We start from the raw sequence: 27,714 nt of genomic DNA on the forward strand, positions 1-27,714 counted from the left end.
GGAGCCGGGCGGGCCGGATCTGCGGGGAGGCGGGGGCGTGCGGGGCGGTGGCAGACGGAGCCGGGCGGGGCGGATCTGCGGGGCGGCGGCATGCGGGGCGATGGCAGACGGAGCCGGGCGGGGCGGAGCTGCGGGGCGGCGGCAGCGTGCGGGGCGGTGGCAGACGGAGCCGGGCGGGGCGTAGCTGCGGGGCGGTGGCGGACGGAGCCGGGCGGGGCGGAGCTGCGGGGTGGCGGACGGAGCTGCGGGGCGGGCGGGGCGGTGGCGGACGGAGCTACGGCGGGCGGGCGGGCGGGCGGCGGGGCGGAGCTGCGGGGCGGTGACGGACGGAGCCGGGCGGGACGGAGCCGGGCAGGGCGGAGCTGCGGGGTGGCGGACGGAGCTGCGGGGCGGGCGGGGCGGTGGCGGACGGAGCTACGGCGGGCGGGCGAGCGGCGGGGCGGCGTGGAAACAACGGCGGGGGACGGGGCGGCGCCGGATCTGATGCGGGCGGCGTCGGGGCGGCGACGGACGGGGTGTGGAGGCGGCGGTGTGGCGGCGGACGGGCGGGAGGTCGCGGGTGGCGGCTGGTTTTGGACCAGATGCATCTCGTGATGTATATTTGCATTGTGAGTGTTGTATTTTACATCACGAGGAGGCCGCGGTCCAATTTTTTTACATATGAACCGTCTGTTGGAGCTGCGTTTTTGCCTCAGACGGTTTAAAAATTAGTTATTTTTACATTTAGACCATCTATTGGAGATGCTCTTACGATTTTTGGGTCAAAGTGAAAAGGCTGTAGCAATCAGGGCCTAAGCAAGTTAACCGGAACTGCTAGACCCCGACGGACGGAGCGAGCGGGCCGGTGGCCCACCCACCCGTCGAAACCTAATCAAACGGCATCGGCAGCCGGTGGAGCACACAACTCCCCCGGCGCGACGCGACCCGACTTGATTAACAATCAATCAATCGCTTGCGGGGTTGGTTCTCCCTCCCAACCCGTCGCCGGTCGCGATCTGCCCCGGTGGCCGGTGGAACCTCGCCGCTGTACGCTTCCAACCGTCGCGTCGCGCGTCGCCGAATCAGCCGCTGGAGATGAGATACTTGGTCGGCCCCACCCGCAGCGAGGTTTAACAATACACGACGGGATTAGTAGCAGGGGGTTCGTTGGAGTGTTTGACCCGATAAAAGCAGCAGCAGAGAGAGACGCACAAGTCTCAGAGACAGATAAGAGTCATAGATAGAGAGAGATGTTGTGTACGTAGGCAGGAACCTAATCCATCCATCCATCCATCCACCCGGATCAGGGAGGGAGGGAGCGTGGAAGAATCCGCTTTTGGCCGCGCATATGCGTGCGCCTTCCCTTCCCTTCCCTTCCTCCTGACTGAGACAAACCCAGCCCGCCCAGGCAGATCGTCGTACCACGACAGGCGACAAATCTTTCTTCTCTGTCGTCTCCGTCCTCCTCGTCGGCGCCGCTTCTCTCCATCCTCCTCCCCCGCTGCGGGGGTTAAGGCCGGAAGGGGGTGGGTAGGTACGGTCGGGCGCGGCCGGCTGCTGTTGCGGTTTTACTATTTATTAGTCCACGGGTCGCCGCCCGCCCGCCTGCCTTGGCTTGGCTTGCTGAGGAGGGAGGGAGGGGGGGGGATGGGGAACCGGGTCGGGGGCCGGCGGCGGCGCCCGCCGGTGGACGAGCGCTACACGGCGCCGCAGGGGCTCTACCCGCACCCGGACATCGACCTCAAGAAGCTGCGCCGCCTCATCCTCGAGGCCAAGCTCGCGCCCTGCCACCCGGGCGCCGACGACCCCAGGCCCGACCTCGACGAGTGCCCAATCTGCTTCCTGGTCAGTCCTCCTTTTAGTCCCCCCTTTCCCAATCTCCCCCGAGCTTCTTCTTCCTCCAGTGGATCCATAGATGATAGATAGATGCAGAATTCTGACTAGCGCTCCTCCCCCCCTCCTGCGCCTGCAGTTTTATCCAAGCTTGAACCGCTCCAAGTGCTGCGCCAAGGGGATTTGCACCGGTGAGTTAATTTCAGACGGATGTCTTCTTCCTTGACAATTCGCATGGTTGTTTGACCTGCTCTGCTTCCTGCCTGCGTGCAGAGTGCTTCCTCCAGATGAAGTCGCCCACCTCCTGCCGGCCGACACAGTATCCTACCTCACTTCCCATCGGTTCTTCCTAGGATAGTACGTACATGCTGTCCAGGGCTGTTTTTTGTTCTGGTGTCACAGTCATGTGCACCACACCACACCCGATGCCAAATTCTTGTTCAGTTGTCGTTCCTTAACTTCTAAATAAGGTGTCCGTACTGCAAGATGCTGAACTACGCCGTGGAGTACCGCGGCGTCAAGACGAAAGAGGAGAAGGGCGTCGAGCAGATTGTGAGTGCCCGCAGTAAAACTGTTGTCCAGTGGTGTCTGCTTTCGTTTCTATGCTAGTTTTGCTATAATTGGGCGGTGCTGGGAAATCGTGTGTAGGAGGAGCAGAGGGTGATCGAGGCGCAGATCAGGATGCGGCACCAGGAACTCCAGGACGACGCCGAGCGGCTCAAGAACAAGCAGGTTGCTGCTTCAACCGATGAAGTAGCAATAGCACGAGTCGAACCTTGTGATACTGGTGGCACATCCACCCCAGGTGTGTAGATTGCCATAGGGCTATCTGCTTCTCTCTCTGTTTTTTGTTTGTTGCGAAGCAATTCCTGACTGGCGATGTTCATATTGTTGATAGCTGCAAGCGATGCCCAAGGCAACGATGCGGTCTCAGGTCAAGTACAGCATTCGGAGCTGCTATTGAAGAATGCTGAACGCTTAAGGCAGTTGCGGTATGTAATGGTTAACCATTTTCTGCCTTCTATCCTGCTCAAGTCGCGTGACTATGGTTGCATCAATCTATTGTGGATTGCTTGTGCTCTCTAGATAAAACTCGGTTGAAGTACTGTAATTATTGTTGCTTCGGTGGTTTGGACCCTCGCTGAAAGTTTTGTGCGCAAAGTGATTAATCCTCAGTTGCACCTAATTGGGGAATTCGATAGCTTACCACCTGTACTTGTCTGTAATCAAAGTGTCCTTACTTATTCCCCATTAGAAAATGTGACGGCTTACTATATGTAATTTCTGATAGAATTTTGTGCATTCTCTCCACCTGCTGCAAAAGTAATGATCTGTCTCACAATTAATAAGTAACAGGATGTGTCAGCTAGATACTTATATGTTGTCATGTTTGTTGTCAAGTAAGGTCTTGGCAGTACCATGGAGACAATGTTGCTACCAGTTAAAGGTTTCTGTCTGCTCTTTTCTGTATTAGTTAGTTGAACATATTTGGAAATGCCCCTGACACCTTGATCGTGCTGGCCTTTACTTGAAGCTAAATGGTTGTTGCATGATCAATTAATACACCCAACTCTTGTTAGCTAACCACTGTATATGCTGACTTGGACTTTTCTAGAAGACCTTCAGTTTAATTGTAAAAACAAAATGTGAATCTCTACCTACATATTATGTTCAGTGGATTTCATAACTCGGCAATATAATCACATATGCCATCCATCTTGAACAAAAAAAGGTTTGACTATTTTTCGCTTTTAACTTGTTCTTTTCTGAGGGCTCTCTATGTAAATATCATGGAAGTATCTATTTCTTGGAAGTCTTCCTTTCCCACGAAAGTTCTGTTGAGTTTCAAATGCACCTGCTTTAAGGATCAATAGGTACAGCTTGAAAACAGAGTCGATGCAGTTTATTCCTTTTCTGAGCATTCTAGTTGTTTTGCTTTAGATTTCATTATCTCTTTTGTCATAGAGAAGTTACAGTACAATCTAAGCCATCTAAGCTTGTTCCTGCCTTCAACCATAAGAAAAGATGTGCTAGTGAAAATACACTTGCTGTCACCCCTTTCCTCTTATTAACTATATTTGTCTATATCGCAGTTATTGGTAATTTGGTATTGTTAGTACTGATGAATTCCTTAAAATGCAGGGATAATAATTTTGACATGGATCTTGAAGAAGTTATGCTTATGGAAGCGATTTGGCTTTCAGTACAAGTATGTTAAGATATTGCTGAACTTAATTTTCCAACATAGTTGATCTGTATAACTTTTTTTTCTTTCTTCTGTTAAAGAGTTCAAAAAGGACTATACAGAGATAGGTCTCATTTTGCTGCCACATCACATAAATTGATTTTTTTAGCATAGTTTATAAGCATGATGATCGTGTGAATTTTTAATAATACAGTTTCCCCGTACTAGTGTACATGTTTTGATGTCTAGCATCCTGATTCACATAATAGCTGCTTTCATACGTCCTATCATTGGTCATCAGTCGGTTCAATATCCTTTTGAGTTACATGCGAATTAACTTAGAATTTGCTGATTCACTTAAATCTGAATTTGTTGCTCATCACCTGATATGCATGCTGATCGTTGTCATGTCTGCGGGTAGCCAGGTTAGGTGGTTTTCATCAGTAGAATTGTAGAGTTTTCGAGGAACAAAACACCATTAGAGTGATTCTTAGACACTGCCTGTATTTTAATGGGAGAAAGGACAGTACTAATCATCTTACTAAAATTACCATGAACAGGATCAGGAAGCCTTAGGAAATCCAGGGAGCATAGGTGCCGTGCCACCAACACTTCCTCTAAGATGCTACGATGCGTCTGGGGCCGCTTCAGCGGAAGCAGCTCCACCCGGTGGATTCGCCTGCGCGGTCGCGGCTCTAGCGGAGCAACAGCACATGCTTGGAGACCCTTCCAGCGCAGCCACCTGCCAAGCATCGAGACACGACATTCTGAGCAGGTCACAGAGGTCCTTCACAGAGGACCTGAGCATAGCCGGGAGCAGTTCCTCGGCCACCAGGGTCGAGGAACCATCAAACGGCAGAACGCCGCAGGCAAGAGACGGCGCGGATTACTCCAACAACGACGGGTGGTCGGAGGCGGCCGAGGCCAGCACCAGCTGCGCCGGCTCCGACATCACGGTAGAGGCCGGGGCCGCCAGTGTGGCGGCTGCTGCTTCGGACGTGTCTAGCGTCGGTTCGGGCAACGTCCCCGACAGCTTTGAGGAGCAGATGATGCTGGCCATGGCCCTCTCGCTGGTCGATGCCCGGGGGGTCGGAGGCTCTCCTCCAGGGATAGCTTGGCGGTAGGCGCTTTGCCCCCTCCTATTTATTCGCTTGGGCTGGCTGGTGTTGTTCTTCCTAGGTTTCCTCTTGTGTGACATAAAAAGCATAGGATTTAGGTGGGGGCGGGTAAACGAAGATTGGCTGTTGGAATTGGATGCTGTGAAACTGTGAATAGTGAGTGGTGGGATAAATCTGCATATTTGCAGATAGTGCCATAGTGCTTGGCTATTTCTGTTCTTTTCTTTTTTGTTTCTTGTTAAATGTAGAAAGTGGGTTTTGTCAGCCTGTCAGGCAGACCTTGTGCCTGCCTGCATAGCTAGATTGTGTGTGCCGTTGACGATGCAGAAATTGTGTAAATGGAGAAAGTGTCTCTCTTCTCACGCTGTGGGTGGTCTACATTACTGTCTGAAGGCTAAATTACTCGGGGAGGTCACATGCTACGTCAGTGCTTATTACTTTTTTTAGGCTGTCAGTGCTTGTTACTGTATCATTTCCTCCCATGTGCTGAGCTGAAACTGGAGGTTCCCTACCATGGCGGAATCTTTTTTTCTTTTCGAGCATGCCAAGCCTCCAGTAGAGCGGGATCTTAACGGCTGGCGCCGCCCGTGCCAGAGCCCATAGAAACTGAGGCGGCTTGTACTAGGATGTGGACGGGCTCAGTCAGGCCCGCGCCGTGCAGTCGGTCAGACCAGCTGTTCAGCATGGAACGGCACGCATCACAAGTTGACAACCGATCAGCAGCTGCATTTCTGTCTGCAACACCGGATCACTGGCATTTGCACCTCAGCTCGGGAGAGGAAATCCAGAGCACGCACGTACGCTGGTGTGTACGCTTTGGGCCAGACCAGGCCGGACCTTGCAGTCTGGATTTCTTTCTATTCTAGCCCAATCTGCTAAGAGCAACTCCGCATATGAAGCGCGTTGAATTGGAGGATGCGCAAACCCAGAATCTCTATATTCTCTCCTCCAAATTCCATCTGCCTCGTGGTATCCACTCGTTGTCCTTGGCCTCCCTTCCATCCCTACGTGGGATGAAGAACCACATGAATTCCGGTTTCGCTGGATGGAGTGCGGTTGAAAAGTTAGACCCGAGACACCAAATATGAGGTAGGCGTTTATTGACATAAAACTTGTACTAAGAACCGTAAAGAGTATACGTTCGAACCTCTGCATAACATAATGAGGATGATCTCTGGACCCGCAAAAAAATAAAAATGAAAATGAAAGAGCGATGAAGACCCGATCCGAAAACCAAGCCGACATTCATGCTGAATCCTTGGCCACCCACTCCACCCGTATACGTACCTACCAAAATCAACTTCCCATAAAATTACAATGGAATCCCACACTCAAGTTTGACGGACGGGGGACATTTATATTTTCTCGATATTTGACCATACGCATTGGGTTCCATTCTATTATCTGGCGATAAAGAACAATATCATCAAAGCTGTTCAGGAACCAAAAATTAATCAACACTGTCCAGGAGGAGCAAGCAACGCGTTTTATTCGGTTGTGCGGCCGACAGATGAATCGTCTCTACCCAACCTTTCCCTCTCTCAGGTACTATATCATTTCATACCCTGACAGAAGTACTAGTATATCATTTGAATTCCGCGTTCTATATTGCCACTCACGCCCACATGATTCGCAATCGCAATGAAGGTACATCCAATATGATTAATCAAACCATCATATAAAGCCATCATACATTTTTGTAAATAAATCTCGAGCTGCTGCTACGCGCGTCGTCATGCTGGCCTGTCGCCGCGCTCGCTCCGTTTTCTTTTGATGAATATTCTGTTGCAAGTAGTATCTGCATATATATCTTTCCAGTTCATGTATGTAACGGTCGACTTGTCGCCATGATTAGTTTGAGGTAGCAACAGCTAGCCAATCCGAATAAATATCCAGTGCATCCATTGATCCCGTAGCATCTTAAGAAAATGATTGGTTGCAGCGTCATTTATTAAGACGAACGGCAATCGGTTATACCAATCAAATTATTGTGTGTATACACTTTCTTTTCTGCGAGATGTGTGTATACACTAATTAGTATCATAGTTGGATGTTAATTAAGCAATGGTTGCTCATGCAATTATCAATTACTAGTTGCAAGCCCATCAACCGACGGCGCACGCCGACGTGCAAGCACGCAAATCCGGAGCAGGTTCGGCAGCAAAGATCTCGACGGCGATTAGCCGTCTGTTCGATCATAATCCAGGTCATCATCGAACAGTTCTATAATATGACCCGTGGTTTCGATACTATCCGAGCCCCAGTTGTTGCAGACGACACGAAATCGGGTGACATGGCCTTCGATCAAGCTGGCAAATGATCAGATGGTGGGCTGTTCCCGTTATCCACCTCACGACGTGGACCGGTTCAGAAAAACCCAGCCGAAAAGTGCAATGCATGCACAGTTGAATTCAATCAGTGCGCAACTAGATCAAATTAATTGACAAATTCGAAGCAAACAGTGTATTACAGTATTATTATTGTGCGTCTACTTGACGTTTTTGGAAGGAAAAAACACATCGGATTAATGATGTTTAGGTGCTCTAAAAAAACATCTTCTTGATTGGACCCGTCAGTCTCCCCGACTGATCCTAATGGGCACCTTGATCATTCGATGCGTTGCATTCAGGTGAGTACGCGCGTACACATCTATCAGACAATCTCGCATTACCTTGCATTGCACTACACACATGTATGACATATGAATTGAAACGCAGCAATCATCGCCCATAACAATCATTGTACACGCGGCTGACCCCGACGGCCTGTCTCCACGATGGCAAGCAGCCACCAGCAGCAAATCATGCAGCCAAGTTAGCTAGTAGGCGCAAACTGGTTTGGATATTTATTTCGTCGTAAGCTGTAACTTGGGTTGCATTTGAGTTTAATTTAATTACTCAACAGAATATACAGAAAGTGTACATAGCATAGAGTTGTTAATTACTCTCTCCCTCTGTTCTTAAACATAAGCCCTTTTAGAGATTTCAATATGGACCATAGTCTGTATTTGAAATCTCTAAAATGTCTTATATTTAAAATCGGAGGGAGTAGTTTTTTTTAGAATATAATACTTGTTAGTTTTTTTTGCGTAAAATAATACTCCACTTGTTAGTTGGTTGCCACTTATTTAATTTCCTGAGCAAATACTTTTGAGTAAATTTCACTTCCCCGGTGTTAACTTGTGACAATGTTTACCAAATTACAAAAAAAATGCACACCATCACTTGGTGTGACCTTTTGACGTACGGCTTCTATCAGTTTTATCAAAGAAATTCTGCAAACCAAACAAAGTGGACCCACGCGTGAGAATTACCCGGCAGCTGACTAGGCATAGAACTCAAGCCCGTATTCGCTGGCAGGAATAGTGTGGTGCAGCTAACCGCACTGGTTTGCCAAAATTGACACATTTTTTACTCCCTCCATTCCCTTATACAAAGCCACTTCATATTTTTATATCTAACTTTGATCACTAATTTTACCAATAAAAAATGAGTTATATGCCACAAAATGTATGTCACTGGATGCACGGTTCAAAGAACTTTCTGATGATATATTTTTTATGACATATAATCCATATTTTGTTGACCAAAATTACAAGTCAAAATTTGACATGAACAAAGAAGTGGCCTTGTATAAGGGAATGAAGGGAGTAGTGAATTTGATTAAATCTGACATGAATTAGTGTATACATACCCTTAACGAGTATTCATTCAAGCTATCTAAGTTAATCCAGTTTTCATTTAAGGAAGAAAGTGACATTGAGTAAAAAAATACTCCACATTGTCACTAATAAGGGGTAAAATATGGCAAACATTTTGTAGTTGAATATAATATTGTTACAAATGTTCTCTCGCAAAGCCTTGCCCCTCTTAATCTCCGTCTGTGAGCCCATGGATTCGCTTCCCCTCTGCTAGCCGCTCTGGCGGCCGGTAGCGGGGAGGGGAGTTTTGTTGCCTCGCTCTAGCTAGTACTCTCTCCGTCCCTAAATATTTGTCTTTCTAGAGATTTCAACAAGTGCTACATATGAAGCAAAATGAGCACAATCCGTATGTGGTAGTCCATTTGAAATCTCTAAAAAGACAAATATTTAGGAACAGAGGGAGTAGATAGGTTAGGGTTTTAGTCTTGCAGGGGCAGTGCTCTGGCAGATGGCGACGCTTCATCTTCGAGTAAATCTTCGGTGTTTCGTCCTCCTTGAGTTGTTCGTCGGGATGGACTGAACGGAGCTCTGGCATATATTCCTGTCGGCTCCTCGGGGTGGCGAGATTAGGGTTTCTTCTCGTGCGTACGCCACGATGCGATTTGGTTTCAGGTTCTTCAAATATTTATTCAAAGGTTCAAAGGTGACAATTGTGGCTCCAGGGCATTGGCCTTAGGGGCACGTGCATGGAGACTTCCCGACTGTCATCGACAAGATCAGGCGGCTTCCAGTGCATCCATTGATCCCGTAGCATCTTAAGAAAATGATTGGTTGCAGCGTCATTTATTAAGACGAACGGCAATCGGTTATACCAATCAAATTATTGTGTGTATACACTTTCTTTTCTGCGAGATGTGTGTATACACTAATTAGTATCATAGTTGGATGTTAATTAAGCAATGGTTGCTCATGCAATTATCAATTACTAGTTGCAAGCCCATCAACCGACGGCGCACGCCGACGTGCAAGCACGCAAATCCGGAGCAGGTTCGGCAGCAAAGATCTCGACGGCGATTAGCCGTCTGTTCGATCATAATCCAGGTCATCATCGAACAGTTCTATAATATGACCCGTGGTTTCGATACTATCCGAGCCCCAGTTGTTGCAGACGACACGAAATCGGGTGACATGGCCTTCGATCAAGCTGGCAAATGATCAGATGGTGGGCTGTTCCCGTTATCCACCTCACGACGTGGACCGGTTCAGAAAAACCCAGCCGAAAAGTGCAATGCATGCACAGTTGAATTCAATCAGTGCGCAACTAGATCAAATTAATTGACAAATTCGAAGCAAACAGTGTATTACAGTATTATTATTGTGCGTCTACTTGACGTTTTTGGAAGGAAAAAACACATCGGATTAATGATGTTTAGGTGCTCTAAAAAAACATCTTCTTGATTGGACCCGTCAGTCTCCCCGACTGATCCTAATGGGCACCTTGATCATTCGATGCGTTGCATTCAGGTGAGTACGCGCGTACACATCTATCAGACAATCTCGCATTACCTTGCATTGCACTACACACATGTATGACATATGAATTGAAACGCAGCAATCATCGCCCATAACAATCATTGTACACGCGGCTGACCCCGACGGCCTGTCTCCACGATGGCAAGCAGCCACCAGCAGCAAATCATGCAGCCAAGTTAGCTAGTAGGCGCAAACTGGTTTGGATATTTATTTCGTCGTAAGCTGTAACTTGGGTTGCATTTGAGTTTAATTTAATTACTCAACAGAATATACAGAAAGTGTACATAGCATAGAGTTGTTAATTACTCTCTCCCTCTGTTCTTAAACATAAGCCCTTTTAGAGATTTCAATATGGACCATAGTCTGTATTTGAAATCTCTAAAATGTCTTATATTTAAAATCGGAGGGAGTAGTTTTTTTTAGAATATAATACTTGTTAGTTTTTTTTGCGTAAAATAATACTCCACTTGTTAGTTGGTTGCCACTTATTTAATTTCCTGAGCAAATACTTTTGAGTAAATTTCACTTCCCCGGTGTTAACTTGTGACAATGTTTACCAAATTACAAAAAAAATGCACACCATCACTTGGTGTGACCTTTTGACGTACGGCTTCTATCAGTTTTATCAAAGAAATTCTGCAAACCAAACAAAGTGGACCCACGCGTGAGAATTACCCGGCAGCTGACTAGGCATAGAACTCAAGCCCGTATTCGCTGGCAGGAATAGTGTGGTGCAGCTAACCGCACTGGTTTGCCAAAATTGACACATTTTTTACTCCCTCCATTCCCTTATACAAAGCCACTTCATATTTTTATATCTAACTTTGATCACTAATTTTACCAATAAAAAATGAGTTATATGCCACAAAATGTATGTCACTGGATGCACGGTTCAAAGAACTTTCTGATGATATATTTTTTATGACATATAATCCATATTTTGTTGACCAAAATTACAAGTCAAAATTTGACATGAACAAAGAAGTGGCCTTGTATAAGGGAATGAAGGGAGTAGTGAATTTGATTAAATCTGACATGAATTAGTGTATACATACCCTTAACGAGTATTCATTCAAGCTATCTAAGTTAATCCAGTTTTCATTTAAGGAAGAAAGTGACATTGAGTAAAAAAATACTCCACATTGTCACTAATAAGGGGTAAAATATGGCAAACATTTTGTAGTTGAATATAATATTGTTACAAATGTTCTCTCGCAAAGCCTTGCCCCTCTTAATCTCCGTCTGTGAGCCCATGGATTCGCTTCCCCTCTGCTAGCCGCTCTGGCGGCCGGTAGCGGGGAGGGGAGTTTTGTTGCCTCGCTCTAGCTAGTACTCTCTCCGTCCCTAAATATTTGTCTTTCTAGAGATTTCAACAAGTGCTACATATGAAGCAAAATGAGCACAATCCGTATGTGGTAGTCCATTTGAAATCTCTAAAAAGACAAATATTTAGGAACAGAGGGAGTAGATAGGTTAGGGTTTTAGTCTTGCAGGGGCAGTGCTCTGGCAGATGGCGACGCTTCATCTTCGAGTAAATCTTCGGTGTTTCGTCCTCCTTGAGTTGTTCGTCGGGATGGACTGAACGGAGCTCTGGCATATATTCCTGTCGGCTCCTCGGGGTGGCGAGATTAGGGTTTCTTCTCGTGCGTACGCCACGATGCGATTTGGTTTCAGGTTCTTCAAATATTTATTCAAAGGTTCAAAGGTGACAATTGTGGCTCCAGGGCATTGGCCTTAGGGGCACGTGCATGGAGACTTCCCGACTGTCATCGACAAGATCAGGCGGCTTCCAGTGCATCCATTGATCCCGTAGCATCTTAAGAAAATGATTGGTTGCAGCGTCATTTATTAAGACGAACGGCAATCGGTTATACCAATCAAATTATTGTGTGTATACACTTTCTTTTCTGCGAGATGTGTGTATACACTAATTAGTATCATAGTTGGATGTTAATTAAGCAATGGTTGCTCATGCAATTATCAATTACTAGTTGCAAGCCCATCAACCGACGGCGCACGCCGACGTGCAAGCACGCAAATCCGGAGCAGGTTCGGCAGCAAAGATCTCGACGGCGATTAGCCGTCTGTTCGATCATAATCCAGGTCATCATCGAACAGTTCTATAATATGACCCGTGGTTTCGATACTATCCGAGCCCCAGTTGTTGCAGACGACACGAAATCGGGTGACATGGCCTTCGATCAAGCTGGCAAATGATCAGATGGTGGGCTGTTCCCGTTATCCACCTCACGACGTGGACCGGTTCAGAAAAACCCAGCCGAAAAGTGCAATGCATGCACAGTTGAATTCAATCAGTGCGCAACTAGATCAAATTAATTGACAAATTCGAAGCAAACAGTGTATTACAGTATTATTATTGTGCGTCTACTTGACGTTTTTGGAAGGAAAAAACACATCGGATTAATGATGTTTAGGTGCTCTAAAAAAACATCTTCTTGATTGGACCCGTCAGTCTCCCCGACTGATCCTAATGGGCACCTTGATCATTCGATGCGTTGCATTCAGGTGAGTACGCGCGTACACATCTATCAGACAATCTCGCATTACCTTGCATTGCACTACACACATGTATGACATATGAATTGAAACGCAGCAATCATCGCCCATAACAATCATTGTACACGCGGCTGACCCCGACGGCCTGTCTCCACGATGGCAAGCAGCCACCAGCAGCAAATCATGCAGCCAAGTTAGCTAGTAGGCGCAAACTGGTTTGGATATTTATTTCGTCGTAAGCTGTAACTTGGGTTGCATTTGAGTTTAATTTAATTACTCAACAGAATATACAGAAAGTGTACATAGCATAGAGTTGTTAATTACTCTCTCCCTCTGTTCTTAAACATAAGCCCTTTTAGAGATTTCAATATGGACCATAGTCTGTATTTGAAATCTCTAAAATGTCTTATATTTAAAATCGGAGGGAGTAGTTTTTTTTAGAATATAATACTTGTTAGTTTTTTTTGCGTAAAATAATACTCCACTTGTTAGTTGGTTGCCACTTATTTAATTTCCTGAGCAAATACTTTTGAGTAAATTTCACTTCCCCGGTGTTAACTTGTGACAATGTTTACCAAATTACAAAAAAAATGCACACCATCACTTGGTGTGACCTTTTGACGTACGGCTTCTATCAGTTTTATCAAAGAAATTCTGCAAACCAAACAAAGTGGACCCACGCGTGAGAATTACCCGGCAGCTGACTAGGCATAGAACTCAAGCCCGTATTCGCTGGCAGGAATAGTGTGGTGCAGCTAACCGCACTGGTTTGCCAAAATTGACACATTTTTTACTCCCTCCATTCCCTTATACAAAGCCACTTCATATTTTTATATCTAACTTTGATCACTAATTTTACCAATAAAAAATGAGTTATATGCCACAAAATGTATGTCACTGGATGCACGGTTCAAAGAACTTTCTGATGATATATTTTTTATGACATATAATCCATATTTTGTTGACCAAAATTACAAGTCAAAATTTGACATGAACAAAGAAGTGGCCTTGTATAAGGGAATGAAGGGAGTAGTGAATTTGATTAAATCTGACATGAATTAGTGTATACATACCCTTAACGAGTATTCATTCAAGCTATCTAAGTTAATCCAGTTTTCATTTAAGGAAGAAAGTGACATTGAGTAAAAAAATACTCCACATTGTCACTAATAAGGGGTAAAATATGGCAAACATTTTGTAGTTGAATATAATATTGTTACAAATGTTCTCTCGCAAAGCCTTGCCCCTCTTAATCTCCGTCTGTGAGCCCATGGATTCGCTTCCCCTCTGCTAGCCGCTCTGGCGGCCGGTAGCGGGGAGGGGAGTTTTGTTGCCTCGCTCTAGCTAGTACTCTCTCCGTCCCTAAATATTTGTCTTTCTAGAGATTTCAACAAGTGCTACATATGAAGCAAAATGAGCACAATCCGTATGTGGTAGTCCATTTGAAATCTCTAAAAAGACAAATATTTAGGAACAGAGGGAGTAGATAGGTTAGGGTTTTAGTCTTGCAGGGGCAGTGCTCTGGCAGATGGCGACGCTTCATCTTCGAGTAAATCTTCGGTGTTTCGTCCTCCTTGAGTTGTTCGTCGGGATGGACTGAACGGAGCTCTGGCATATATTCCTGTCGGCTCCTCGGGGTGGCGAGATTAGGGTTTCTTCTCGTGCGTACGCCACGATGCGATTTGGTTTCAGGTTCTTCAAATATTTATTCAAAGGTTCAAAGGTGACAATTGTGGCTCCAGGGCATTGGCCTTAGGGGCACGTGCATGGAGACTTCCCGACTGTCATCGACAAGATCAGGCGGCTTCGATATGGGAGGGGAGACAGTGGCGCTTCGGGAGCTCGTTCATGATTCATGGATCTCGATGTAATTTTCATTATGTTTGGAGTGATTTCAATTTCGACGAACCTTTTTCTAATACAGTACAACCACAGCTGATTACATACACGCACCCCATGAACGCACACACGCACACCCTGTGAGCACATCCGAAATACTCAGCCGACACAACATTTTAAGATTGATGAACTCACTGTAAGCGCCACTTAAACCATCTGAGTTACGCTCAGTTCACACGAACCTTTATAATAGATACGGACCCTTTTCACAAAAAAGTTTGGCACAATCATTGTAAGTACTCCCTCCATCCGAAAAAATTTGTCCCTCAAATGGATGTATGTAGCACTAACTTGGTACTAAATACATCCATTTGAGGGACAGACTTTTTCGGACGAACGGAGTAGCAGGTAAGAAAGTGGAAATTCTGCATGGACAAATATTTTGAAAAGGAGACTAGTGAGGCCACAAAGATCGACCTACAACGAAAGGGAGGAAACGGAGACACTTATTGCTTACTCGTCCAAAGCATGCAGTACGATATGGAGCAATCAATCGCTAGAAATAATTCGATCTCCTTCTCTCTAGCTTTAAGTAAGAACAATCAGTACACAAAAAAGCGCCAAAACCGTGCATAGACCTAGTGCTTTGCACGCTGTCCTGTCACGTATGCTACATTGCCATTTTTTTCTCACTTCGCTTTCTGAAACTTTAGCCCCAGCGCTTCGACACCAATTTCATGAAGGACAGTCTTGTCTAGTAATTAACCAACGCGTACAATCCGACAGGTCTACTGGCATTACTTGCATCGATTAATGTATAGACATCTTAACCCTACATACGACCTGTCTATACTGGTATGAACAACATGAGTTGGTCAGGATATTTTAGATCTTAGTCGTCTCAAATCATCGTCTAGTAATTTTGTGTTCAACAGTTGCGGACAATTGCCACGCCTCCCTCAAGCACTCTTTAAGAGGCTCTTAATTATTATTTTTTGCGATAGAAATTTCTAATCTATTCATCAATCATGGCAATACAGATAACATTAGAGGTAATAAAAATTACAACCAGGTCCATGGACCACCTAGCAATGACTACAAACACCGGAGCGAGTCGAAGGCGCGCTGTGGTTATCGCCCCTCGCTCACCGGAGCGGGGCAAACCTTGTTGTAGTAGACAGTCGGGAAGTCGTCGTGCTAAGGTCCCAAAGGATCAACGCACCAGAGCAGCAACCATCGCTGATGAAGAGAGCTGTAGATCGGAAAGATTAAACCTGTAACCACACGAATGAAGACGAACAAAACTGAATCCAAATGCATCCACCGAAGACCAGCACCGACAAAATCCCGTGTGATCCGGCGGAGACACGTCTCCGCACATCCTTCGACGATGCTATTCGCACCATCAAGACGGAGATAGGACGTGGGAGACATTCTTCCTACCGAGGGACATCGTCAACGCCACACAGCCACAACCAAGACGTTGAACCTAACAAAAACAAGAAAGGGGTCCCTCCCGCCAGCGGGGGGCCGTGATCTTCCACACCTTCATGGACCAAAGGCCATCAGAGGTGGGGCAGATCGACGGCGACACTAGCGGGAGGAGGTAGCATACCTTTTAGACTCTAGTTTATTTTTGTGTGTGTAAAAGTGTTGGTTTTGTGTATGTAAAAGTTTAGTTGGATTTTCTGTTCCCGAGCTCAAATCACCGCATGAAGAGTAAAATCCAATAAAATAGTAAACCAAAATTATAAATGTCACTTTATTCGCTCGATTAACAACAATATATGTTCAAACACCATATAAAATTTCACCTAGAAAAGACATGCGTAAAAAAAGAATACCTTTGTAAACCGCACAACCTTTTTTCACATTTATGTCTTACTATTCGCGTCCCCACAAGACACATTTGTATGAACTCTTGCGGTTGTCGTGTCATTTCTTCGAAAATCACTAAAACAACGCCGGGTTCGCAAAACCGCAAAAAAGGAGAAGAAAACCCCCCAGCAAAATCAGATATCATTATGCATTGGGAGGCGCACTTTGCATGCAAAACAGGCATTGCTAGACACAAGAAAATTAGCCGTAGTCTCTTGAAAATCATGATTTTTTTTCCGCAAAAGAAATAGTATGATTTTTATAGTACAAGTTTGAAACGGATGGAGTAAAATAGGTGTATACCGGAGGGTAGCATGGCAAACGTGCGACCAACCACGCATCTCATCCGGAGGCGCGGTGAGACCGTCCGTCCCGTCCGGATCGGCTCCCCGGTCGCTTTTGGAGCCAGGCAAGGCAAGCCACGCCAAGCCAAGCCACGCCACCACGCACGGTAGGAGAGAGGGAGGGAGAGCAACGTAAACGTACCAACCGTTGGGAGGGATCCAACGTGCTCAGCTCTCCTCATCTTATCCACCCTACATACTTCCTCCTGCCAAACACTAGCATAGGATCCTACTACAACTAAAGAGAAAAAAGAATCACATAGCATGGTAACCTATGGAAAAGGGCAGTCTTGTGTGTGTGTGTGTGTGTGAGATAGCTCCAAACAAACAACTTGCTCCGAGCTGGATTTTCCACCTTGGATCCGTCAATTTGTTTCTTTTATCCCCTCATACAACTTTGACCGCTATTCTCTACCACATGAATATAACAGTGAAGATCGATTTAAATATAAAGTTACTATTAAATTACGTTTACAAGAATAGGATGACCGCGCAATTTTCATCCTCACTTTCGCAAATTAGGGCGGCGGGGGGAGATCTTCTCCCTCAGTCGAAGTTTCCAGGGCGTGTGTGTGCGCGCGCGCGTGCGTGCACAGAAAATTTATAGTGTTACACGCGCCGGAGAACATATATATAACCGCAGAAGATCCATGGCTGTTCTCCTCCGGTGAAGTGGATCCCCGGCCTTCAAAGTCAGCACGAAAGTTACCCCTTGTCCCCCACTCTCACTGACAGCAAGATCACTAGACCAGGACAAGAAAAATATTTAAAACTAGTAGCAGCAGGGTGATAAACTCCACCGCAATAAAGGCATTTCACACCGTGATAAAAATACTCCCCGAAAAAGAGAAGCAAGTCAGCAGAGCCATCAAAGGGGGCCGGGGCGTGGGCGTGGCGACGACGGTGGAGGTGGTGGAGCACACTGGCAGCCAGCCAAGGATCAGAGACCCTCCCTCCCTCCTTTCGATCTCAACTTACACCCAACGCCAACCCCAAGGCAAGGGGCAGAACAGAGAAGGAGAAGAGAACCCTGCACCTTTCCACCTTCCCTCTCCCACGCGACCGCACGAGGTGCAGGACGGGATCCGTCCGTTGCTTCCGACGGCCGCCTCCGCTCCGTGGCCTCCACCGCGCCCGCCGTCCGTCCGTCCCTGAAAGCAACGCCTGATCGGATTCGGGGGTCGACTGCTGCCGCTGGTCCGCGACGGCCACCACCACCTGCCGCAGGTACCACTGCGACTACTTAGTTCCTGCTCCGCTCCCCGCTCCTCTGTTCTTTGCCCTGCCTCTCGGGCTGTTTGTTTGGTGGTCTCTGCCCCTGCGTGCGTGCGTGCGAATGGGGGAGCGGCGGGCTGGCGGAGCCATGCGTCCGATTTGATGTGATTTGGTTCTGGAGAGCTTGGTCAGGTGAGAGGAAGAAGAAAGCCCCGATCTTTCCTGCACGGCCCGAGGGATTTCCGTGGGTGGGTGGGTTCTTCTCGGGTTCTGCACTTCTGCTCTGATTTGCTGCCCCTGTTAATTGTTTTATTCGACGAGTTGACCCGCCATCCTCGTTCGACTTTTGAGCACTACTACAGTTTTCTTGAGATTTTAGAGAATTAAAGGGTTCAACTTTCTCTGTTTCTCATGTTTCTGCTTCTAGTAATTCAGAAACCCTGCGATTTTTCCGGTCTACTCCTGAATTTATGCATGAGTCTCAGAGAGATTCAGAACAGGACACTGAACTTGTTCATCAGCTGTACTAGCAGTTTCCATCCAAGCCATGTTTGTCTTCCTACAATAGAATAAGTGAATACCTATTCAAGCCCATGTTGCACCATCTTGGAGACGCTGTGACTTTTTTGTCTCACCCCAAATAAATCCTGTATATATAATTTACTCTCCTTTCCCTTTCATGTGATCCAGGCAAGGGAATTTTCAAAGGAGGAATCTGAAGAACGCAAACTTCGTCTCCTGAGGTGAACTCCTGGTCGACGAAGAAGCAGCCATGGGGTCCGGGGACTGGTTCAAGACCATCATCAGCAAGAAGAAGTCGAAACGGGGCAAGTCAAAGCACGCAAAGGTACCCCCTCCATGCCTCCACCCACATCAACATGGATGGCCCTTTTCTTTTCTTTACCATACCACTCTCGAGAACCCAAAGAGAAAAATATTACCACCATCGATCTTCAAACCTCCCTTTACCCCAAACTTCCAAGTCCTGCACACCACACCCTGACTCACCCCCTTGCATGCCTTCTAAGCAACCTGGGATGAAAGAAAAAGATGCCATCGGTTTCATTCCACATCATATTCCATCATTATTCAGTAGCGAGGGGCAGGACAGACAAACTACACCGCTTTGTGCTGCTGTAACTTGGTGACTTGTCGCTGTGGCCATCATAATGGAGGAAAGTAAGAAAGCTTTGGTTTGTTTGCCGATGGCAATAATGGGAAAGGTGTCATCGATGCTGACTCGTAGCACAGTTTGTCTGTCGAGGTGGGTGTTGGCTTGGATTCTGGGATGGGAACCCCCTGCTTGCTTGCCTGCGTGTCTTGTGGAGTTTTGGTCAGCTACTGATATCTGTATCTGACCTTACCCGCTGGCTTCAGGACGTCTGAAATCGTCAGCTTGGGTGTTGGATTCTGTGATAAACATCGAAGTATTTATTTCTCTTTGGTGGCCGAGTTATGTCATCTGTGTTTGATCTTTTGTGTGGCGTGGTTGGGGAAAACTGAAAACCATGACCATTCTTTGCTATGCAATCAACAACAGTTTGGGTCAGAATAAGTTACTGAATTCAAACACTTATGTTCCTTCGGAAAAAAAGCCCCGTGAATTACGGTGTGTGTGTACAAATCTCATTTTTGGACATGGTCATTGGACTGGTCTGTGAAAGTAACCTGACTGCTGAAATGGGTCCAGGAAAAAAATACTTGACTGTTGAATTGGTCCTCTATAACTTCCTTTTTCTGCCGCGTCGATTCGATATGCCGACTGGCCTAACATCCCTTGACTCCTTCCTTGTGGAGTTGTGGTGCAAAATAGGTGGCCTAAATTAGAATCAACTCTGGCACAAACTTGCTGTTCTGGTAATCGCTACTGACTACATTCCATTGTGGTCAACATTGACAATGAAACTTTTGTTGCTGCTCTTCTTGTCATGCCAGCTACAGTCCTGTTATATGTTTTCACCTGGACATCTGAACATCCTTGGATGAATTAAGCCATCAAACACATTTACAAAAGATTAAATTGCATTCATCCTGACATGCTTCCTTTTACATAGAAGGTTGCTGCGCAACGCAACGGAGCCAACCTGCCGCAGCAAAAGCCTAGCAACGCTCCTTCTTCCAGCAGCGACCCTGAAGACAATGCAGCACTCGAAGATTGGGCAGCTACCCGGATCCAGAACGCGTTTCGGCGCCACAAGGTAACATCGACAATTTACCGCAACAACTTCATTTCTACTGTTTGATCGAGCGGTAGGTACATATTGCATTTTCCCTAAGTAATCATCACTTTAATGCAGGCAAGGAGGACTCTCCGTTGCCTGAGGGGAGTTAAAAGACTGCGCATTGTTGGGCAGAGCAATCCAGTTACCAAGCAGACTAGTGCCACATTGAGCTACATACAGTCTTGGAACAAGTTACAGGCTGAGCTAAGAAACCGGCGTGCTTTCATGGTCACAGAAGGGCGTAACAGGAAGAAGAAGCAAGAGAATCAGGTCAAACTTGACGCGAAACTCCAGAATCTGCAGGTAATTCTCTTCCTTGGGCTGACTCTGTTTTGTCATCAGAAAGTTACTCTCACTGCCTAACTTCACTAGAGACAAGAGTAAGAGTTCCTTGACATTTTATTTTGCTCGTCGGCATGTTTTTATCAGGTTGCATGGAATGGAGGCTCGAACACCATGGATGAAATAGTTGCCAGGATACATCTAAGGGAAGAAGCAGCAGTAAAGCGTGAGCGAGCCATGGCGTATGCGTTTAACCATCAGGTTCAGACTGGCTACTAATCTCACATCGCAGCTCATTATTTTGCAACAGTTCATGCCTAAAGGTTGTAGCAGCTTCTCTATCTGTATCTCATTGATTATAAACCATATGTCGCACTCTTAATTTTGCAGTGGAGGGCAAAGTCTGCCACAAGCCAAGGAAACTTCAACTATGGGGTCGGGAACGGTGGCTGGGGCTGGAGCTGGATGGACCGCTGGATCGCTGCACGGCCATGGGAGCCCCGATCCATGGTCACCCCTGAAAACCCGAAGAAGGGACAATCAAAGAAAGACAACACCAGCACAAACCAGTCAGCTCTGAAGCTGCAAGGTGCAATCAGTCTAAGCAACAACACCAGTGACCGGAAAGTTCCCAAGAAAAAGTCATCCCCATCTCCTGACAAGAAGAAACCGGCAGCGAAAACGGAGCAGAAACCAGTAGCGAAAACAGAGCAGAAACCAAAGGCGGCCGGCCCTCCCAAGGCGAAGCCAAAGGACATGAAGAGGAACCAGGAGAAGCAGCAACAACCCGCGGTTCCTGCCATCACTGCTTGAAACCCGCGGCGAAAAGGTTACCGGAGACGTTGTATGATACATCCTGTGAAGTTTCTCTTTCTTTTACACTCTTATGTGGTTTGTCTCTTACATTGCTGTTTTACTGGACCAAGAAGTGACCAATGTAGAATGTGTTTGGTTTGCGCGATTGCACACATACCTAATGAGAGTGGTTTTTGGTTAGGGCTAGGATCTCTACTGTGCGCATTGTGTGCGGGTGTGTAATATCTCTGTCTGCTGGGCTAAAATGGTTCTGTTGGAACAAAAATTCAAGTTCCATCTCTGTTCATGACAAAATTTTAACTGATATTGTTGTAGGTGACCATATATCAGACAAAGGACTGAAGGTGCCGGGGACATGATTTTGCTGATAAACCTTTGCTAAGCAACACAAGTCTTCAAATTCAAACTGCATCTACTTACATTCTCATATAATCTGATTAAACCAGCTTGTGTATACCTAGAGCATTTGGACAGTTTCTCTTCTTTCCACAGTTTGCACAGTTTCCAGAGCGCGCCGGTGACGCACCGACCCCAGGGAAGAACCACCGCGCAGCTTTGTACTTCCCCGGCGAACCACCGACGGGGCGTTGAAACAGCACCTTCTGCTCCTCCATGGAATACACGCCCCAAATGCTGTTGCTGTAGGAATGCTTGTCGAGCTCGGTCACAAAGTAGATGCAGTTGGCCCTGCACCCCGGTGTCTCTGATGCGCGCACCGTGAACGATGATTGCTCGCTCACGAACAGCGCCCGGTCATCGGCGAGCCTCTCCACTTTCACCCACCGTGTCACCTTGAGATCCAGCGTGTACACCTCGAAGCCACCGATGGATTTGGGGCGTCCGGGTTCTTGTGCTGCGAGCACCAGACCGACGAACATGACCTCCCCTTCTGACACGAGCAGGTGGGCGTAGGGGAGGCGGAGGCAGCTGTACCCAGGGATCGGGGAGTACTGCTCGAGAATGCTTGGCGCACGGAGCCTCTTCGGCCCCCATGGCAGCGGCCCACGCCGGTCGACAATGTAGGTGAAGCCGTTGTAATGCATGGCGTAGAAGATGCCGCCGGCGTAGGCCACAAAGCCGTCGCAAGCTCTGAACACTTCGGGCCGGAGGAGCTTCTCCTCGAACCACCGCTCCTCCTCGCACCACAGCAGAGAGACGCTCCCAAGACACTCGGTAACGAACAACGCGTTGGCATCTTCAAGCAATTGTTTCGTGCCATTAAGAAATGTACGCAGCATTTTAGAGCAAAAATTCAAGCAATTCAAAAAAACACGCGTCACATTTAAAAAAATGTATATACAATGTATATGGATGTTCCTGTAGGTTAAAAAAATGCTTATTTTCAGTAAAAAATGTTTGTGTAGTTTAAAAAAAATTCTTATTGACACTAAAACACTATACAGCATGTATTTGAAAAATATTACCGTCTATCCAAAAAGGTGTTCGAAACATGTATTTAAAAATGTACATCATGTACTTGAAAATGTTCAAAGTGTAGAAAAACAAAATGTTTCGCGTGTACGTTAAGAATGCACATTGTGTACTCACAAAAGGTAGACATGTGAAAAAAAGGAACCGGTTAATACCAACAAAGAAACAAAAATGAAAAGCAAAGAAAACGAGGAATACGAAGAAAATAAACAAAAAGAACCAAAGTATAACGAACCAACCAACCAAGTATAGATGAGAGAGGGTCATACTTGGTCAAGGTAGATGGACAGGATCGCTAGGAAGTCGTTTCGGCCCCAATCATAGTGCCAGAAATCAACAACATATGCAAGGGTTAAAATGTCACCTTTTCTGTCAAAAACCACCAAAATCAACGGAAATCGGGTTGAAATTCAATGATAACCCCATGTGCCACGCATTTGTACAAGAACCACCCTTCTTGATTCTCCATCGCTGACACGCTACATCTTTAACTTCTTCCGGTAGTCGACGTAGCAGATCAAGGGCACCGGGAATGCCGTACGTCAGAAAGCAGAGAGAGGGGAGCTAGCGGGGCGCAGCAGAGGCCTTTTTTCGGCGAGAATGAGGGAGGCGAGTATGAGGACGGTGGATGGTTGCGTCGCATGCAAGGGATTTTGAGGTGGGATAAGAAATTTGGGGTGGGGAGGGGTTTTGGCAATTTTCACACTAATCACCCCTTGCAAGTCTCACTGAATCACAACTATTCCCTCCGTTTCTAAATATTTGTCTTTTTAGAGATATCAAATGGACTACCACATACGGATGTATATAGACATATTTTAGAGTGTAGATTCACTCACTTTACTCCGTATGTTGTCATTTGTTGAAATCTCTAGAAAGACAAATATTTAGGAACGGAGGGAGTACCTAGCTACGTGGAATGGTCAAACGTGGCTCATACGAGTGCTATATGTGCAATAGTGATCGTACAATCACGTCACGTCGTCTTATGTTATTTTGAGCGTTTGTTTTAGTACAAGGACTGTTTTGTGCTTCAGACCCAACTTGTCGGTGTATTTATTTTTGATTATTATTTGAGTCTTTTTTTTTTTAGATGAATTATTTTTGAGTCAACTTGGTGGGGATGCCGTGATGGCCCGCCAGTCGGCGGCAGCCCACAAGGTGAGACCGGCCTGGCCCGTAAAGCAACACGGCAACCCACCACCTACGTCGTCGTCTCCGCCGCCTTGCTCTATCCATCCGTCGGCGATGCAGGCCGCCGTCGCCTTGAGCCAGAGCCAGGCGTCCCTTCTCGTCCGGCGGCTCCCAAGGCCTTACTACTACGCGTACGTATCTTCCACTCGATTCCTCTCGCCTCAATTCCATGGCTCCATCTTTGCCTTCTTGACCCCTGCATCTGCATGTGGTCGGTGGAGGAATTCCGCAGCGGCGGGCCGGAGCCGGATGATGGTGTGCTGCTGCTAGGACGACGAGGCGTGTCGCTCCCGCTCCCGCTCCCGCGGCTGCGGCTGCGGCGCGCCTGTTGCTCCTCGAGCCTACCCGTCGGTACCGGCGCCGGCGCCGGCAGTGGTAACAACCCCCACCTCATGTTGGTTTACCATGTTTGTGTTACTTTACCCGTGGTAAGGTAACAAGACCCCCCTGGCCGATTGCTTTGGAAGCTAGGCTGGAGAGGGTACCTTTGCAGATTTACCCCCTTCAGGCAAGGGCAAACTTTTCAGATCAGATTATAAAAGTTTTGACAGTGCCAAGATAAGTGGAATCAGTTACTAGGCCAAGGCTAAAATTTGAGATAATACTATTAAGGAGCACCTGTATATGCGTCAGTTACTAACTGAAAACAAATTCTGTTTTACTGGAATCCCCCCCCCCCCCCCCCCCCCCCCCCCCCCCCCCGTAGCCTTCTTCTTTCTCCCACCCGCCCTGCCTAACTGCCTTCTGCCCTCCGACACCTGCCTAACCGCCTAGCGCCGCCGCCACCCCCCCCGGCCATCGCTGTTAAATAGCAAATGCGATAATAATATGGTCTGGCGGTACGATATTGTGATGTGTCAGAGGAATCACTTCTTATCACTGTTTCAGTTCATTCGCTAATGCCAGTTATCGGCTTACCGTGGTTAAAAAGAACAATTCCGTGTGTTCATACTTCATAGTTCACGCGCGAAAGAAATTTGCATGTTTGTGAATGATGTGGAAATCAAAATCCTGGCCTTCAGGAAAGACGGTATATGGGAATACAGGACTGCGTGCAAGTTTGAATAATGGGACCTAGTGGGCAGTCCTTCCCTTACAAATGGTGAATGGCTCCCAAATACGGAGATTTCAGTACTAAAACAAGTAGCAGAAGCAATTCGTGCAAGCGGCAGTACCAAGGGTGATATTGATGCAATAGGAAGTCACTTCCATGTTTGCTGTATTAATTTACAGTACTGGTGAGTCTCGGCTTGGAAGTTGCCATGCTGCTCTTAATTGTTTGCGGTATCTGTTCTTGACCTGCATATCTGGAATCAAATGTCATTAACCAGACGAGTTTTCTTATTTGTAAGCAAGGTTTGGGAGAATCAAATAGTACCTTTTTGCCATTTTGTTTGTGAGATAAATAAAAGTGTCATAGAAACAAGCAGTCCTGTCCGGTGAAATTAATCAACACATATTCCCTGTCTGTATTGGGCATAAACCAGCCATATCTGCTTAATTCAGTCCTTGCTATGTATCCAGAAACTGGTTGCGCAAAGCTATTGCCTAGCTTCGTTGACCTACCGAGATAAACATAGGTCGATTCTAGGTACGAAATCCACTTTTCATATTGTGAGACTTTGAGATCAGAGCCGTCGCTCTGTTGATAAGCTGTCCAGGTGCATGGTCGAGTTATCGAGTATCGGACTCCACAAGGCGCCCAGGTTGTTTCTTCTATCAAAAAAAGATGCCGCCAATGCCAAGGTCTCCTGGCTGGTCTTGTTTTTTTAAAAAAAAAATATTGTGACTTTGAATGTAATTTCCTTTAATTTTTAATCATTCTGCGTTTCAAGAACCACAGATAGTAAACTGGATTTGTAAATTATTTTTGTCTTCTACTCCCTCCGTCCCATAATATAAGAGCGTTTTTGACACTATATACTAGTGTCAAAAACGCTCTTATATTATGGGACGGAGGGAGTAGATTTGTTTATCATTAAAAGGCTGCGTACTATAGACCCAAAGTGGTCGGACCCTTCCCCGGACCCTGCTCAAGCGGGAGCTACGTGCACCGGGCTGCCCTAGATTTGTTTATCATTATGTGTTATGTATTGCTGAACCAGTGGTTGAAACAAGAAATTAAATGGTCATTTCATTTATTTAGCTGCAACAGACTCTTGTTGAGTTATTATTTGCAAATTTTGCAATTGAAGCCTGCCTTTTGCCCAATTGCTAGTGGTAGAGATTGAATTCTCAAAGTATAGCGTAACTTGTCGTGAATGAACCTGGAACTCGTGCCTTTTATCATTTCCTTGGGTGCCGAATACTTTTCTTGCTCACTGCTCTTATGTCACTTCATGATTTTTTCTTTGTAGAGCATGTCCTTGTATTCCCAAGACAAAAAACATGGGATCCTTACAAGCTTCTTGGTGTTGACCATGATGCATCTGAAGAAGAGATCAATAGTGCAAGAAACTTCCTCCTTCAACAATACGCTGGGTATGAAGAAAACGAAGAGGCAATTGAAGGTGCCTATGATAAGATAATGATGAAGAGCTACTCACACCGTAAGAAGTCCAAAATCAACCTGAAAAGGAAATTAATTAAGCAAGTGGAAGAATCCCCATCATGGGTTAAGTCACTGCTTGGACACTTTGAGGTGCCATCGATGGATGTTGTGTCAAAAAGATTTGCTCTTTTCGGATTTATTGCTGGGTGGAGCATCGCAACTTCTGCTGAGACTGGACCTACCTTCCAGGTATATATATGCTTTTAATGATTCTCACAACTGATTCAATAATCCTTTTTTCCTAAGCATTGAACCTGTTAGAGATTACTTACAGCCTAAGACTGTTGTTTATTTCTCTTGCGGTTGGGGATTGGAACCATTAGGCAGAAAATATCCTCGGTTTGCTGCGTGGACTGTCTATGCATTTCCTACAGAGTGTAATGGAACCCAGCTCAGCTCCGCCGAGCGAAAAGAAAAGCACAGAACAGCCGGAGGCGGAGAGTAGAGTATAGCCAAGGGGCTTTCGTCGTCCGTAAAGGACCTAACGGAAGACCGTGCTCCGAAGTGTGCACTTCGAGTTTTGTTTTAAGAACACTTGGCCTACCTATAAGATAGATTAAGCCTCCTATTATACCAATTATAGGTCTTGCTGGTTCTAACAATCTTTTTAACATTGATGGTTTTCTCTTGCAGCTTGCACTGGCACTCGTGTCATGCATATACTTTCTCAACGACAAGATGAAAAACCTTGCCAGGGCGTCTGCTACAGGGTTAGTTAGCACCTGCATAATACGAGTACTCCCTTGGCCGTTATCAGTCGCACACATATAGGGCTTTTAATCCTCCTCCGTACTTGCAGGCTTGGACTCTTTGCGGGTGGCTGGATAGTAGGTTCGCTGGTAGTCCCAGTGATCCCGGCATTTGTTTTCCCGCGTACTTGGTGTCTGGAGCTCCTTACTTCGCTGGTCGCTTATGTATTTCTATTCTTGGGTTGCACTCTCGTCAAGTGAAATCTGTGACACTTGAAACCGTTGTTGTTTCTGCGAGATTTTCTGTTGCTGACGTCGCAACTCCCTCAGTTCACCCTTTTGACAAACCGAAACTTGGCGAGTGAGGACGTCCTGCACGCAGCGGCAGGCAGCTGCACGCAGTTATCCAGCCGTATGCCACTGCGAGGTGATCCGTGCAGTAAACATC

General features: G+C 46.5%; 3 protein-coding genes across 6 annotated transcripts; all 3 read left to right on the top strand.

The window, feature by feature from the left end:
• The first annotated feature begins 1,198 nt into the window (after positions 1–1,198).
• Positions 1,199–5,325, top strand: LOC109775796 (E3 ubiquitin-protein ligase GW2). The gene is made up of 8 exons (XM_020334493.4): positions 1,199–1,824; positions 1,952–2,003; positions 2,086–2,131; positions 2,283–2,364; positions 2,461–2,617; positions 2,711–2,804; positions 3,955–4,021; positions 4,558–5,325. The coding sequence occupies exons 1-8, from the start codon at positions 1,627–1,629 to the stop codon at positions 5,119–5,121; spliced, it is 1,260 nt and encodes a 419-aa protein (XP_020190082.1). The 5' UTR covers positions 1,199–1,626; the 3' UTR covers positions 5,122–5,325.
• A 12,374-nt stretch (positions 5,326–17,699) lies between these two features.
• Positions 17,700–21,675, top strand: LOC109775797 (protein IQ-DOMAIN 9). 4 transcript variants are annotated; one of them, XM_020334496.4, is made up of 6 exons: positions 17,700–18,093; positions 18,772–18,928; positions 20,139–20,279; positions 20,379–20,606; positions 20,733–20,846; positions 20,976–21,675. In XM_020334496.4, the coding sequence occupies exons 2-6, from the start codon at positions 18,854–18,856 to the stop codon at positions 21,396–21,398; spliced, it is 981 nt and encodes a 326-aa protein (XP_020190085.1). In that variant the 5' UTR covers positions 17,700–18,093; positions 18,772–18,853; the 3' UTR covers positions 21,399–21,675. The 4 variants fall into 4 exon arrangements, with proteins under 4 accessions (XP_020190085.1, XP_020190084.1, XP_020190083.1 ...); XM_020334495.4 differs by having other exon boundaries at positions 17,720–18,093; positions 20,136–20,279; XM_020334494.4 differs by having other exon boundaries at positions 17,721–18,273; positions 20,136–20,279.
• Positions 21,676–23,948: 2,273 nt separating this feature from the next.
• Positions 23,949–27,579, top strand: LOC109775799 (protein CHAPERONE-LIKE PROTEIN OF POR1, chloroplastic). The gene is made up of 5 exons (XM_020334498.3): positions 23,949–24,157; positions 24,259–24,401; positions 26,384–26,766; positions 27,211–27,287; positions 27,377–27,579. Exons 1-5 carry the CDS (start codon positions 23,964–23,966, stop codon positions 27,525–27,527), a joined length of 948 nt encoding a protein of 315 aa, XP_020190087.2. The 5' UTR covers positions 23,949–23,963; the 3' UTR covers positions 27,528–27,579.
• Positions 27,580–27,714: the final 135 nt, after the last annotated feature.

The sequence above is a fragment of the Aegilops tauschii genome, chromosome 7, assembly GCF_002575655.3.
Source record: "Aegilops tauschii subsp. strangulata cultivar AL8/78 chromosome 7, Aet v6.0, whole genome shotgun sequence".
Lineage (NCBI taxonomy): Eukaryota > Viridiplantae > Streptophyta > Magnoliopsida > Poales > Poaceae > Aegilops > Aegilops tauschii.